General features: G+C 40.4%; 1 protein-coding gene across 1 annotated transcript in view; it reads right to left on the minus strand.

Annotated features, from left to right (window-relative positions):
* LOC136264144 (adhesion G protein-coupled receptor L3-like) overlaps positions 1-15726 on the minus strand; it is a 212297-nt gene that overhangs the window by 49392 nt on the left and 147179 nt on the right. Inside the window, exons 18-19 of the mRNA XM_066058857.1 lie at positions 1364-1448; positions 427-493 (exon numbers count right to left, since the gene is read on the minus strand). Of these exons, the coding sequence (XP_065914929.1) occupies positions 427-493; positions 1364-1448 (152 nt within the window). The remainder of the gene's footprint in view (positions 1-426; positions 494-1363; positions 1449-15726) is intronic.

Here is a 15726-nt window from a genome sequence, read left to right on the forward strand (position 1 = left end):
TATCTCGGTAATGGCTAAGGCGAGTTTCTTCAAATTTGGTATGTGGAGTGGCCTACCTGGCGGGAACCTCTGCAGCAAAACCGGTTCCAATCGGATGAAGGATCACGGAACTAAAAAGGTGTGAAAATTGCGTTTTCTTTCTTCCTGTCAATATATTCACGGTGTGGCACGCCGGCTTCCTGGGCCGCACGATACACTACCGTGTGTCTTGATTATACAGTCACACACTTGTCTGGCATGCATCTGCGCCAGCTTGACTAGGCTGCATGACACTACTAAATAAATGCATGTTTCTTTATGACCATTATGCAGTACCAGCAGTTTTGTTACATTGATGATTTACTGACAATAATGAACCATTCATTTCATGTCTTCACATAATATAGCTACCTACAGTAGCTATCAACAATCTGTATTGTTCCTTACTACTATTATCACAATGATAGGAGCTGTAAATGCCCAAATAGCACCATCATCATCTGAAATCCAGCACCTGTGTAATGGATCATGTACATTAGTACAGTACAGTTATAGACATAATTTACACTGAACATGCTACATATACTAATGCAATGTTGAACTCATCATTAATGCATTCTGGATCATAACGCACAAGGTATTAAAGTTTATAGCAATTTATTATCACATTTGCTAATTCTGGAAAGTGTTAAGTCCCAAAGCAACCCTCCTCCCTTTACTTATGCGATAGTTCAATGAGCAAAACTGTACTGTGGTAACACCATACAGCCATCTAGTGGCTTCCACCTTAGATTTTATGTTTTCTCACCATGGTTTCATTGGGGCCACACCCTTTTTTACAGCTTGGCTGTTTTGATATAGATACACAGAAAGCAAGTTTTGGAAAGGGTATTGATAGTTATCTAGAATTGATAAGAGCTTTGATGCTATGAAGGTTATTGTACAGTATGTACTATATATACATGCTATAGCACTAAGTATATCACTCATACATGTGTTACAGTACTATGCATGCTTCATATTAATTTTGTACGTTAAACATGCTACTTTGAGTGCAACCAAACATAGAACAGCACTTTACTGCATGCAGTGCTTCCTACACAAACCACCCTTCCATCACACCAACCCTCTATAGGTATCATGACATGCAACCACAACCTGTTAAAATAGGGACATCGCTTTCCACAAGAGGTACATAGAGTATGCTTGTGCATACGTACATGCATATACAACTTTCTGGGAGAGGCATGCACATAGATAGTTTGTGCTCATATGTCTGGATTTTCTATGCCTAGTCACAATTGCTACACATGTATACATGGAAATTTACACACTACATACATGTACGTATGTACAGTCATAAATGCAACAAAACTCTACTTACACTGTTCTGGTCCCATCAGGATCTTCAACCCCATAATTGTCAAATGATACTGCAGCTGATATAGCTACTATTGGTACTGGGAGACCTACACCGTATAAAATGTTTTGACTGAAGTTTTGTTATAACAAACATATACCTGCAGGGTTACAGTGTATATACTGTAACTATAGTTACAAGTACACAAAACACTTTTTGAATTTTCAACTAGAGTAGAGACCATAGCACATCGATAAAAGTACTGAAACAAGCTGGAGTAGTGCATGATATTAAATCACAGTAAAACAATAAGAAGTGTTATATCTCTACTGTGCTCAAGATATAATAACGGAAATGCACAGTAGGGATGTAACACTTCTTATTGTTTTAAGTACTATGATTTAATATCATGCACTACTCCAGCTTGTTTCAGTACTTTTTTATCGATGTGCTATGGTCCCTACTCTAGTTGAAAATTCAAATTTTTTGCATAATTGTTTGTTAAATTTTTTGTAAATAATTATTATGACTGGTGAACCCATGCATATCACATCAAAAGAAAGAAATAGCACCGCGTGCCCCAGTTATATCAATTATCATCTGAAAAGTGAAGTATCCATTATGCTTTGTTGCCAGCTATGTTAAATCCATTGCACAGCAGTATGAATCAAGAACTATTCAAAAAGTATCTCTGTAATCAAAGTAGCCACTATAAAAAATATGGACGATTTCCGTTACGAAAGGAAGCCATCATGTGCTACCCCAAATTGACACTTTTCACTGTCAGCAAAGACGAATGGGACACAAAGGAGGACACTGGTAACACTAGTAACTTTTTTAGCCATGAAGTCACCATGAATAATCTACGAATTTTATGAATTACACATGAATTTACCCTGAAAAGCGTTCACGGTATATTCATAGTGTCGGGAAATTCCCATGAATTTATCACAATACTCTATGAAATGCCTATGGATTTACACACATGGGAGACACCAGTGATTCTGCATTCCTTATGAAAAGTGCATGAATTTCCTTGTTACCTCTGAAAATATTTTTCCGTTTTACATGGTCATGGAAACCCTATGAAAACAATCTTATCATTTCTTGGCAGCACTCTATGAAATGCACATGAACTTTACAAGTGGATAATTTACATCACATTGATGATTTACCATGCCATGAAATCCTGTACGACCTATGAAATAACCATGAATATAACTTGCCTGGAATACAGTCTGTGAAAACTCCGTGAATTGTTAGTAACTCTAATTAATGCACACCACGCATTATTGCTTGGTACTGAACCAGTCAGTCATAGCAACAATGAAAGTTGAGGTGAAAGTACTAGTAGTTTTAATTGAGTAATTAAAGTAGTTTACAACGTGTAGTTTATAGTAAGGAATTTATTTGACACTCGGGGTTGGTTTTGTTTTGTCTGGAATTGCTGGCTGTTTGTCTGAAGGCTCACCTGAAATGCTAATTATCGCGCGATGTTTTGTTACATGAACTAGCGTGTGGAACAACCCACGTTTGTTTATCAATTAGTGTTCTACTAGCAAACAGGGAACAGAAATGCTAGTAGAGTTTATAAAGATGGGAGCCTCGCGAAAGGTGAAGCTTAAATTGAAGTGAAGGAGCCTGCCATGCTAGGAATTTCATATCGCATCTCTAGTAAGTTGTACATGAACTTATAGTAGGTTTGCCCATTTCTGAATGTTATAGTACTGAACATGCATGGCTACATTATATATCAGTGTTGTCAGCTGCTTAACTGTTAGGGCCGCAACTGTTGTCTACTATGTTAGCACCCTGAATAAATACAAGGAATTTTGTTTAAATATTATTAAGATGCACTAGGCTACAAACTTTCAAGGGTTACCACCAAGGAATGGGTCAGACCAGATCGAATGAGCTACATAGAACACTTTGAAAGTGCTACATTGCTTTATTACATGTTGCCAACATCAGTGAGACCAAGGGAGAGAATAGGAAAAGTAAACATGTTCAGTTATTGGTGTTGCCATACTTCCAACACCTGAATCAAAGACTAATTTAATTATACGTGATGTCTTGTGAGTAGTGTGGAGTGTTTGGTGAATCAATACAAATTGTTCCATTCTGTGTTTGATGGCTCCAGTTAGAAAAAAGTAGCCATAGGGTATGACAAGATACACATTCAAATCTATTTGATGTATCGATACAGTGGTCACTGCAGCATTTACACACATCTTTTTAAAATTAACGTATAGTTTAACTCACTTAGTCACCTGACATGTTAACTTAGTCACCTACACATGTTCACTTAGTCGCCTGTGTGCCCTCAAGAAATTATGTTTGTGATAATCTTTAAATTAGAGTAACTGGCTAATGTTCGCTGTCATGGATTGTCGAGTAGCATTTTGGGAGCACAGTTGGACTTTATTTCATCTTTAATGCTTATTGCTAATACTGTAGTACTCTTCTTCTCTGCTTAATTTTGGATAAATGGCTATATCCATTACTCTGGTTACAGGTACCTGCCCCTCAAATAATTTTTTCTGAGTGCCATAGGAAGTATCCAGCTGTTTTTTTTTTTTTTTTTTGCTTTTTCGCCCATGTACACTTAGATATGTATTAGCAAATGAAACAGATGGTTATATTTTGCATCTTACTACAAATACCAGTGCGTCTGCGTTTAATGTTTTAAGTAGGGCTGGGCGGTTTCTCGGTATTATAGTAATACCGCGGTATTGCAATGAAACGATATCTGTATCGCGTAGATTTCGGTGAAACGATAATATCGCGATATCGATATTATTACGATTTTTAGTGTTTGTGACAGCTTATTAAGCCCTTAAGGTTGTTATAATGCACCTCAAATAATCACGTGATACTACTGCAAACAAGGACCTAGTACTAGCTAGTCAATTTTTTTTACAAAGATCGAGATACTCTAATAGAACAGTCAGCTAGGATCGAGATACCCTAATAAAGCAGTCAGCTACTCTAATATAGCAGTCATCTTTAATAACCGCGATAAATAGTAATACCGTGATATATTTCTGCACAATATATCGTGAAGCGAAACTCCAATACCGCCCAGCCCTAGTTTTAAGTCTTGAATGTACATATCATTTTGTTTACGTATATGTAACTTAGAAACTGTTTAGTATGTGCACAAATCAATTTAGATATTTATATGCTGTTAGCTACTCTGTGATTCCAGAACTTTCAAATAAAAGTTTAGCTACATGCATAATAGCAATACATAATAATACTGGTAGATTTGTGGACCACTATCGTAGTACAGGATATGGGTATAATTCAACTGTTGTAATTCATGATAAGTTGTAATTACATTGAACTTCAATTTTTAGGTGTTTTGGAGTTGCTGCTTTGTGACAGCATTTTCTGTCCGGCATAGACATTATTTCATGATGTCAGATCCAGAACACTTTTATGGTATCTCATGTAAATTTCATTGATAAGTTCATGAGATATTCATGTAAATTTCATTGCTAAATTCATGTAAATTTCATTAATATATTCATGTAAGTTTCATTAATTAATTCATGTAAAATTCATTAATAAATTCATGAGACATTCATGTAAATTTCATAGTGCACTTCATGGAGTACTCATGTCATATTCATCCATTGTATGGTGGTAGTTTCATGGTCAATTCATATGGGAGTCATGGGATAATAATTCATATTAAAGTCATGGTGTTTTCATGTGATGGTTCATGTATAATTCATAGGGTGCATAAAATTCATAGCCTATGAAACAGAAAGTATTCATAGGGTCATAAATATGAATAACCTGTGAATTTCAGTTCATAGGAAAACCATGGGTTTATGAGTTAGTAGTGTAAGTCCATGAAGAATGCATTTTATGTACTGCGGTATGCCAAAAGGCACATCTCGGGCTGAAGCGATGTTGAACAGTGAAAAAATCAAGCCCATTGCATTAGCCGTTGTCAAGTTACCCTTGTCTGAAGGCATCAGTCGGTCGGTCAGTCAGTCAGTCAGTCAGTCAGTCAGTCAGTCAGTCAGTCAGTCAGTTACTAGTCGGTCGGTCGGTCGGTCAGTCAGTCAGTCAGTTACTCAGTTTAATATGCTCCCTACACCACACACCATGGCACATTATATTCCCTACACAAACCACCTTTTCATCGCACAGAGCTCTATACACATTACTGCACATGACAACTACAGAGAACATCACTTCATTTTAAATAACATACATGTATACGCACACATACTGTACATCTCTTTGGGGAGGTAGAGTAGGGCAACTGAGGTGAGGCACAACTACTTAAGTGGGCAATGTGTGTTATCACTGTCTCAGTTGTGAAAGGTCAGAGTGTTTTATGATTCCTTTGACGTAACTTACACTGACATTACAAATGCCCAACAGTACCTACACCCAACAGTACGTATGCCCTACAGTAACTGCACCCAACAGTACCTACACCAAACAGTACTTACACCCAACGTTACAATACTAGGTAGCAGTCTCCTGCTACATACTGGTTTATACTTTCCGCAAGAGACCAATATTGCATATGGATTTAGTCGTACCACACAGTAGCCAGTATAAACATTTAACCGCAACAAACATTACTCCACAACAAATAGTCGCAACAATTGTTACAAATATTTAGTCACAACAAACATTACATCGTAATAAATAATCACAACAAACATTACATTTAATCACAACAAACATTACATTTAATCGCAACAAACACTACATCGCAACAAATAATTACAACAATTAATCACCATACAAGCCACAACATATAGCCACATGTAATCACAACACATAACCACATTGAATTGCAACATATAGCCACATTTAATCGTAACACATGACTACATTTAATTGCAACATGTAGCCACACACATAACACATTTAGTCGCAACAAACATGACCACATTAAATCACAACGAGTATAACCACAGTTTGAACATTTGGTCGTGCAGTATATCACATTAGTGATAACACACACACATCTTTGGACAGGGTTAATGTTTTACCTATAGTATGTTCATGTTGAACTGAACCCTCAAAAACATTTAATAACTCATGGATGCAATTACACACGATCTTGAAATTTGGCTCATTTGTAGTACTGCTTGACCCGCTAAAAATGTTTCAAAATCTTTTTGTTCAAATGTTTGACATAATATTTACGGCCAATCAAAATTTTCACAATACATTTCCTATGGGGAAGCCATACAAGTACAGTGTCCATTATAGCCCTTTCCCGAACTTGTAATGGAGCCAAACCGTACGTGTCTGTTGTTGACACCTTTGCTATTACCAATAATCATCTGGTTGGCTGAAATGTTAACTCTGTTGAGAAAAAATCCACTTTTAATTTTTAGCTGTTTTTCAGGATTCAGCTCAACGTGAACATACTATAGGTTCAGAAATTTGTGACTAATTTCCCTCAAAGTAGTTGGTAATAGTGACATATAACAATGACGTATAACATAATATTATAACATGTGATGAATTACAGTTATTCAGCACCTCTATGGTATTAAGTGATGTCTATAAATCATAATTTAACTTGCTACTCCAGTATACGTACAATAGGAAAGCACACAATGATTGCAACAACATTGGTGACAAAATACAATTTTGCCTATATGCTATGCAATGTGTAACTCTCATTGACTGTGCCATTTGTTACTGGTGCATTTATATGGCTATCACACATAGAACAATAATCATGCAACATTATGTTGAAGGACAATTGAGTAAGGTGAGATATAGAGTAGTAGTATAGTTAATATAAATGCTTATATTATTACAGTGACCATGTTAAAGCGTGAGTGATGTATACCACTACTAAGACGAGTGGTCAAGTACTGCTGGTGTTCACTCAAAATCATTTCTAATGCGCTGACAATAAGATTCGGCAACCAATATCTTGTCGGTGCACAGCGTGCAGTGGTAGAGCTTTTGTCATCCACAACATGAAGTAATAAGCATAGTCCTAGAGGACATTGTACAAACATAGTAGCTGTACTTGTATATCTGGCCGCACACCTTACTGTGAAACTAAGTTAAAACATTTGCAACATATATGGTGATATGAAATTAGCAACTGATATGATGCCCTTATCAAAATGATATGGTAGCAAATATGGTTGTACAAGGGATTGCACATGTCAATGGCTCATTTGGGCAATAAAACAGTGCCAAAAATATTCCACTAATTATTTGAACCACTAATAACATAAACACTAAACATTGACCATTCCTTTGCCGCCCCTTCATCTTCTCATTCTATTACTTTCCCCACACTAAATACACTCTCATTCACAATATCCTCCCGCCACTTCATTATTACTAACTCCCTTTTCGCATTAAAACGGTCCTCCCTCTCCAAAATGTTTTGCATCTTGGAAATGTTTTGTTTATAGAGTGCCATAAGAATTAACAATACCTGAAATGACATATGCCTGGAAGTCTGGAACCTATGCCATGCAATGAAACTACATGACTGTCTATAGCAACCATAGTGATATGCATACAAGTGTGCACAGTGCAGATTTCTGTAAAACATGAGCATATACATGAATATGCATGAGGGTAACACAAGTGCTGCAAATTAGATATGGCACACTGCTGCAAGCACTTTAGTACAATCTATTAAGATATCATGGTAGCATGTCAGAACAATACTTGGTATAAAATATTTGAATTTTATGTTATCAGGATTCAGTGCAATTTATTAATAATGTTAGTAATTAACAGGGTTCCAATTTGTCTGGTACATTGGTTCATGTTAAAATGATTGGTTCTGTTCTAATCAGACATGTGAGTGCATGCTGAGGGATTTATAAAGTCATTAACACCATAGCATAGAAGTAGGAGTTTTTGGTCTCCAGAGTAGATGATAGCTAATGAACTTTCATCTGCCATGTACTGTAGCTAGGTAGCTACGTATATCAGTGATTTTCCCCAGTCCACTTATTATTTCTAAACTTCTCTAGTTGAACATCTATGAGATGAGGACATGTCTAACAGACACTAATCACACATGTACAGATGAGACAGATGACAAATATGACAAATAAAGCTCAGTTCAATCACTTATAGACACAATAGTAAATCAGTGTATCCTCATGTAACCCAGTGAAACCCAATGTATCCTCATGTGTAACCCTGTGTATCCACAAGTAATTGTTTTAAGCACTGGTAACCTATGTGTGCCAATAGTAAATGAGTGTTTGTAATCTACTTAAATAATAATAATGTATAATGTGTATCCCAATTCAGTTAAACATAGTTTAACATGCTACCTACATGACACATCACGGCACGTTACTGCATGCCCTACACAAACCACCCTTCCACCGCACCGAGCTCTATTCACATTACTTCACATGATAACTACATAGAAACATCACTTCACTTGATCAACATACATGCATATACATACATACAACTCTTTGGGGGAGGTAGGGAAATGCAGGTGAGGCATGTATTGCCTGAAGGGACAACGTGTGTTATCACTGTCGCAGTTGTGCCATGCAAACTATATTTGGTGCCATCTTTGATGTAACTTAACATTGACATTCATAACGCCCAACAGTACCTACACCCAACAGTGCTTACTCCCAACAGTACCAACGCCCAAAGGTGTCTGTGCCTAATTATAACCATACCCAGCAGTGCCTATGCCCAACGGTACTTACAGCCTACAGTACGTACACCCAACATTACAACACTTTAGCCTTACCAACATTTAGTCGCAGCGCACACTACAAACATTCAGTCGCAACAAACATTACAAACATTCAGTCGCAACAAACATTACCAACATTTAATCGCAACAAACACTACAAACATCTAGTCGCAACAAACATTACGAACATTCAGTCGCAACAAACGTTACGCACATCGCAACAAATAACCACATGTAATCGCAACACGCAACCACATTTAGTCGCAACAAACATCATACATATAATCGCAACATATAAGCACATATAATCGCAACAAATAACCCCATTTAGGCACATTTAGTCGCAGCAACCATAACCATAGTTTGAACATAATATTTAATGGTGGATTGCAACAGTGATAACACACATATCTTTGGACTATATTTGGTGTTACCTAAGTTCAGCAATTTGCGCCCCACCATAACTGCCATTTACATGACACTGAAAGAAAGCAGGCTAGCAGGGAGGGTGGGTGGGAAACTTTTCTAGTTAGATCTCTAATAGCTGAGGAACTGAAATCGAGCCCCAAACGCACAGATGACACAAATAGACGATTATGGTAAATACAACTCAATTCTGCTAATATATGGAGAATGTGGAATTTAATTATGATGTGCACTTATGCAACCAGGTGACAGATGGTGCTATAACTTGATTTCTGCTCCTGACCCACCGCTCCAGGAAGCCAGCCTGTTAACTTTTGTTTGTTGTTGAGGCAACAAACTCCATTTAACATGCTACCTACATGACACATCACGGCACGTTACTGCATGCCCTACACAAACCACCCTTCCACCGCACCGAGCTCTATTCACATTACTTCACATGATAACTACATAGAAACATCACTTCACTTGATCAACATACATGCATATACATACATACAACTCTTTGGGGGAGGTAGGGAAATGCAGGTGAGGCGTGTATTGCCTGAAGGGACAACGTGTGTTATCACTGTCACAGTTGTGCCATGCAAACTATATTTGGTGCCATCTTTGATGTAACTTAACATTGACATTCATAACGCCCAACAGTACCTACACCCAACAGTGCTTACTCCCAACAGTACCAACGCCCAAAGGTGTCTGTGCCTAATTATAACCATACCCAGCAGTGCCTACGCCCAACGGTACTTACAGCCTACAGTACCTACACCCAACATTACAACACTTTAGCCTTACCAACATTTAGTCGCAGCGCACACTACAAACATTCAGTCGCAACAAACATTACAAACATTCAGTCGCAACAAACATTACCAACATTTAATCGCAACAAACACTACAAACATCTAGTCGCAACAAACATTACGAACATTCAGTCGCAACAAACGTTACGCACATCGCAACAAATAACCACATGTAATCGCAACACGCAACCACATTTAGTCGCAACAAACATCATACATATAATCGCAACATATAAGCACATATAATCGCAACACATAACCCCATTTAGGCACATTTAGTCGCAGCAACCATAACCATAGTTTGAACATAATATTTAATGGTGGATTGCAACAGTGATAACACACATATCTTTGGACTATATTAGGTGTTACCTAAGTTCAGCAATTTGCGCCCAATTTCCCCCAAAGTAGTTGTTAATAGTAGTACAACACATCATGAGGTACGTTTCTGTGAAACTAAGTGACATCAATGGATCACAATCAGATTTATTTTCAACACCACTAACGTACTCATGCATACACTGAATAGAACAGCATGAGTAACAAAATTCTGTCTGTACTCTGATTTATCACACCACCACTCTTTACTGATAGATTATTACTATGTCATAATGACTGCCACCCGTGATGATAAACTACCCTTAGTAACCGTGCATTTCATAATCGATGAATGATGTAATGTATATAATAATGGTACAATCCCTATTGATCTGTATATTGTTGTCACAGTAGTTGTGTTGATACCATAGATGATGTCTACCACTACCGGGATTAGTCAACCAGCTGTACTGCTACCCCATAAAAATAGCTCCTAATGTACTGATGATGAGATTTGATGACCAATAATTTCTATTTATTATGGCTATGACATGTCTAACCATAGATCTGTGACATGTTATGTGTGAATTTCATGTAGCTGCTGATGATCACTGTATACCCTGTATTGTACGATGAAACTACATGACTAACCTCAGTGGCTGTCATGATATGCACATGAACACACACTATGGGTTAATGCACAGTATGAAATATATGTGAATGTGCGTGACAATAACAAGTACTACTAATGAAATATAAGACATTAAAATAAGAGCGCTAGTACCATGTGATAATGCTGCTGTACCATGTGATAATGTTTGCTGATGACATATCGGAATGATGCACAGTATAAAGTGTTTGAATTTAATGAAATGTTAGTGACTATTAGGAATCATCTTAAAGTGATTGAGCATAATAAGGGCATTAGTGACTATCAGGGTTCCAAGGGATGGTTTCTTCTGGTATGTTGGTTCGTGCCAAAATGATTGGTATCATTCGGATCAAAGCCGTGGGAGTCTGCACATAAGTGAGATAAGCGTCACTGTTCCACCGACCCAGCGTCTTGATGAGCCAAGGGGGTATACCCGCTGCTGCTGAGGTGGTTGCCACACCTATCCTGAAGCTGTGTGTGCAATAAATCTGTGGGTTGTAACCGGCTTGTTGTAGCAACTGTCTGAGTGTTCTGGATAGCTGAAGTCTAGTTAATGGATTGAACCTCCCTGCTGAGAATAGTGGTCCAGTTTGTCGATGCAAAGGGATCATAGCTGCAAACTGTTGGAATGCCTTGACAGGGCAAGTTGATGTTCCTGTTGGCGCGAGGTTTAGAATATGGCCTTTACGAAAGGGGTCGGTTTTGGATTGCCGGATGGTCACCGATATATTTTGAGGGGTGAATTGGATGTCTGACCACTGTAGTGATGAGCTAGTAAACTTGCTCACACGAAGGAAGCCATAAAATGCTATTGTAAATGCTGCCCAGAGAAGGCGCTGTTCCAGGAGTGGAAGGTTGCTGATACGGAGTTGATGTTTAAGTGAGTGAAGCACTGCAATAGTGATGGGTAAACGATGGCGGGATGATTCACCTTGTAGACGACGTACACCTCTAATTAGTAACCGAAGCGGCTCATTATCAGTTGGATCTGCGTGTCCTCTTTCTAGGTGAGCCAAACGTATTCCTGCTAAATACACTTTGATAGTTTTATAGGATACATTAGTTGCTAAGTGAGCACAAAAGAATTGGAGTGTTAAGAGAGAAGCAGGGTAAGGGGGGATGTTGTAGGTGGTACAGAAATTGAGGAATGAGGTTTCTCCGGATTTGTAAGTGCGTCTAGTCGATGGTGCTACACTGAGGTAAATAAGTTGATGGAGGGTTGAACAAAGGATGGGGTTGGCCATGCAGGGATGTGATCTGGATTCTGGTGAGCAGATGGTGCCAGGGCTCGAAATCTGTTGACCTGGAAACGAGAGAGGGAATCAGCTATACAGTTGTCAGTACCAGATATGTGTGTGATTACGATGTTGATGTGGTGATGTGCTGCCCTTAAATATAGCATGCGCACCAATGCCATAGTCTCCTGGTCGCGTGTTGAGCCTTTATGCCAGATGTCGACCACTGCTGCATTGTCACAGTGGAATAGGATCTTTTGTTTGGTCCAAAGGTGACCCCAAGAGTGGACTGCACAAACGATGGCATAAAGCTCCTTCCAAACAATGGGCATGGCGGATTGGCATACTGTCCACTGGGATTGCAACCAGCGGCCATTCCAGAAGGCACCCCAGCCTTGTGTACCTGAAGCGTCAGTGAAGAGTTCCATTTCTGGACTTGGTGTCCAGTGGTCATCTAGGATTAGGGATGTACCTGACCAAGGGGGCAGGAACTCCTGCCACCAGGCCAGGTCTCGACGGGCTTCTTGTGTGATTGATAACCGGTGGTGAAGGTGCTGAACTGTCATGCTGAGGTCTATCAGACGACGTAAGAAAATTCTCCCAGCAGGGACAACCTTGCAGGCAAATGACAATTTGCCGATTAGTGACAGCAATTGGCGTTTTGTTCTTTTGCGTTTCTTGGAAGCTGTGAAGGATTGAAGCTCAGTTAAGATGGCAGATTTTCGCTCCTCAGAAATGCTAGCGGTCATAGATGACGTGTCTATAACAATGCCCAAAAATGTTATCTGTGTGGTGGGGCTTACTACCTTCTCCAGCTTAATGGGAGCATTGATGCGGTGGCAAAGCTGGAGCATGGAGTCTAAGTTTTGTTGGCATACGGGGGATCCTGGGGGTCCAGCTGTTAGGAAATCGTCCAAATAATGAAGGAGATGCCTAACATTGTAGTTATTCTGTAAAATCCAATGTATGGCAGAGGCTAAACGGTTAAATATGGATGGGGCGGAGCGCAAGCCAAATGGTAAGCAAGTATCCACATAGTAGTTACCGCGCCAGAAAATACCTAGTAGATTCCAATCTGCTGGTCTGACTGGAATTAGTCTAAAGGCATTTTTTAAGTCTATTTTACTCAATAAGGTGCCAGGTCCAAGCTTATTAACAATGGAATATGCATCATCTACTGTACAGTAATTAAGAGTGTATGCGGAAGGATCTATGAAATCGTTAATGCTGAGACCTACAGGTGCAGACAGGTGGTAGATGGTTCGCCACCCACCATCATGCTTTGGCACAATGCCTAACCCTGAACAACGCAGATTAGGTAAGGGTGGGGCATTGAAAGGTCCTAGTATTCTAGTTTGAGTGCACTCTGAGTGGAGAGCATCATCCAAAATGGATGGGTTTACAAATGCCGATTGTAAGTTGTGTGCTGTGTATGCAAAGTGTGGGCCCGTGTAACCAACGTTACACCCCTGTCGAATGTCAGATAAAAGCAGCTGTACAAAAGCCTTGTCAGGGTGATGGCATAGTTCGCACTCGAGGTTGAGTGGTCGTAGTGGGGTGCATGGACCCCACTTATGTATGGTGGGTATGGGAATTCCCCGCAAATAAGGTGGGGCAAGTGCGCCGTGGGTGCGCACCTTTGCATTGTTCACAACTGTGGATGTACTGACAGTTGGCCCGTTGGCAAGTTCCTCGGTTGTTGAAATCGCGGCAGAATCTTGCAAGTGGTGGTGGTGGGAGGAGTGGTTGTGGCTGGGAGGAAGTAGGGTTGACTGCTTGGGAGTAAGTTGGATTGACTGTCCGGGGGGTAGTTGGGACAGTACCTGGGTTTCGGGATGGGGGTAGCTCTCCATCAGGAGGAGCTGAAGATGTACCAGGATGAAAGGGGCAACGGTCAGGGAAATGGTACATGCTGCCGCAATGTGGGCAAGGCCAGCGTTCCGGTTGAGATTTGGATATGGATAAGCATTCTACCCATGTATCCAGGTGACGTACGTCCCAGCGTAGCATAGGATAGCTGGCAGCCAGGGTGCGGAATTTAATGTCATAGGTCATCCAAGCCGAGAGGGGGAGGTGGAGGTTTAAAGAGGTTATGATGCGTTGGTAACCAAACATTTCCAGTGCTCGGGATGGCTTAGCTGAAAGAATGGTGGAGACGTACAAGTTCCAAGCCACCATCCATAAGGCAAAGGAGTTGATTTTTTTGGAGTGGGAGGGGGTTGGGGCTAGATGAAGCTCACCACTCTGAGATGACATCTGCAGTGTGAATGTTTGCATATGCTGCTGAGCATTGGGTGGGTCACGCACGGAGAATATGGCATGGGCAAGCAAGGTATTAAAGTCTATGTACTCACCTGATAGGATTCGAGTGCGTAGGCGTGCCGGTACTGGAGGTATTAGAGGAGGATGTGTAGTTCCAAGAACGGCTGGTTCTTGAGTGTGTGGTTCTACCTGCTGGTTGAGGCTACCTGGAGACAGCTGGATCGGCGGGACATGACCTGAAGCTTCAGAAAGTCTATCTTCTTGTTCGCTGGTAGGTAAGTTGAGGTGGTATGTTCTGCCGGAAGTTGGGATTGTTGTAGAAGTAGGGATTGTCATTTGTGAAGGGGTGACGTGATTGAGTCAGTTGTGTGCCACTGGAAATTGCTTGAATAGCATGCTCGTAAGTTGTTGCTGATGGAGGAGCTCTTGGTTGTTGGCTGAGGACTGGGGAGATAAGTTGGGGCCGGCTGCTGGTAGAGAGGTGGGGGTCACTGTTGTTCCAGAAGTAGGGGTGACGAGTTGTGCTTGGGGAGCTGGTGGACTTGTGCTAGCAATGGTGACCTGTGGCTGGGGTATTTGGGAGCCACCGGAGATCGCTTGAAGTAGCAGGTTTGTAAGCTGTGGTTGTGGGAGCTGCTGTAATTGTGATGAAAGTAGACGAAGCGACTCTGCAGCCGTGGCGTCGATGTGACTGGCGGTTGTGTTGGAATGTTGGGATGTCACTGTGGGAGTCACAATGGAAGCCTGACCAGTGACGGTTGGAGTGCCGTCAGTGATCTGTGTTGACGCGTCAGCCTGCGGTTTCAAAGCGTCATGGAGGCGTTGTGATAATACGGCCTTATTTCCCGTATGGCGTAGGTTTCTGGACTTTAATTCTTGTTGCAACGCTGCCACGGTGAGGGACTTAAGTTGCGCCAACGAAGCCGACGGCCAAGTTGATGGGGTGGCGGGGTCAAAGGTTGCCCGAGAGTCAGCTCTAGTGATTCGTCGAGTTTTCGGCA

Source organism: Dysidea avara, chromosome 1 (genome assembly GCF_963678975.1).
Source record: "Dysidea avara chromosome 1, odDysAvar1.4, whole genome shotgun sequence".
NCBI lineage: Eukaryota > Metazoa > Porifera > Demospongiae > Dictyoceratida > Dysideidae > Dysidea > Dysidea avara.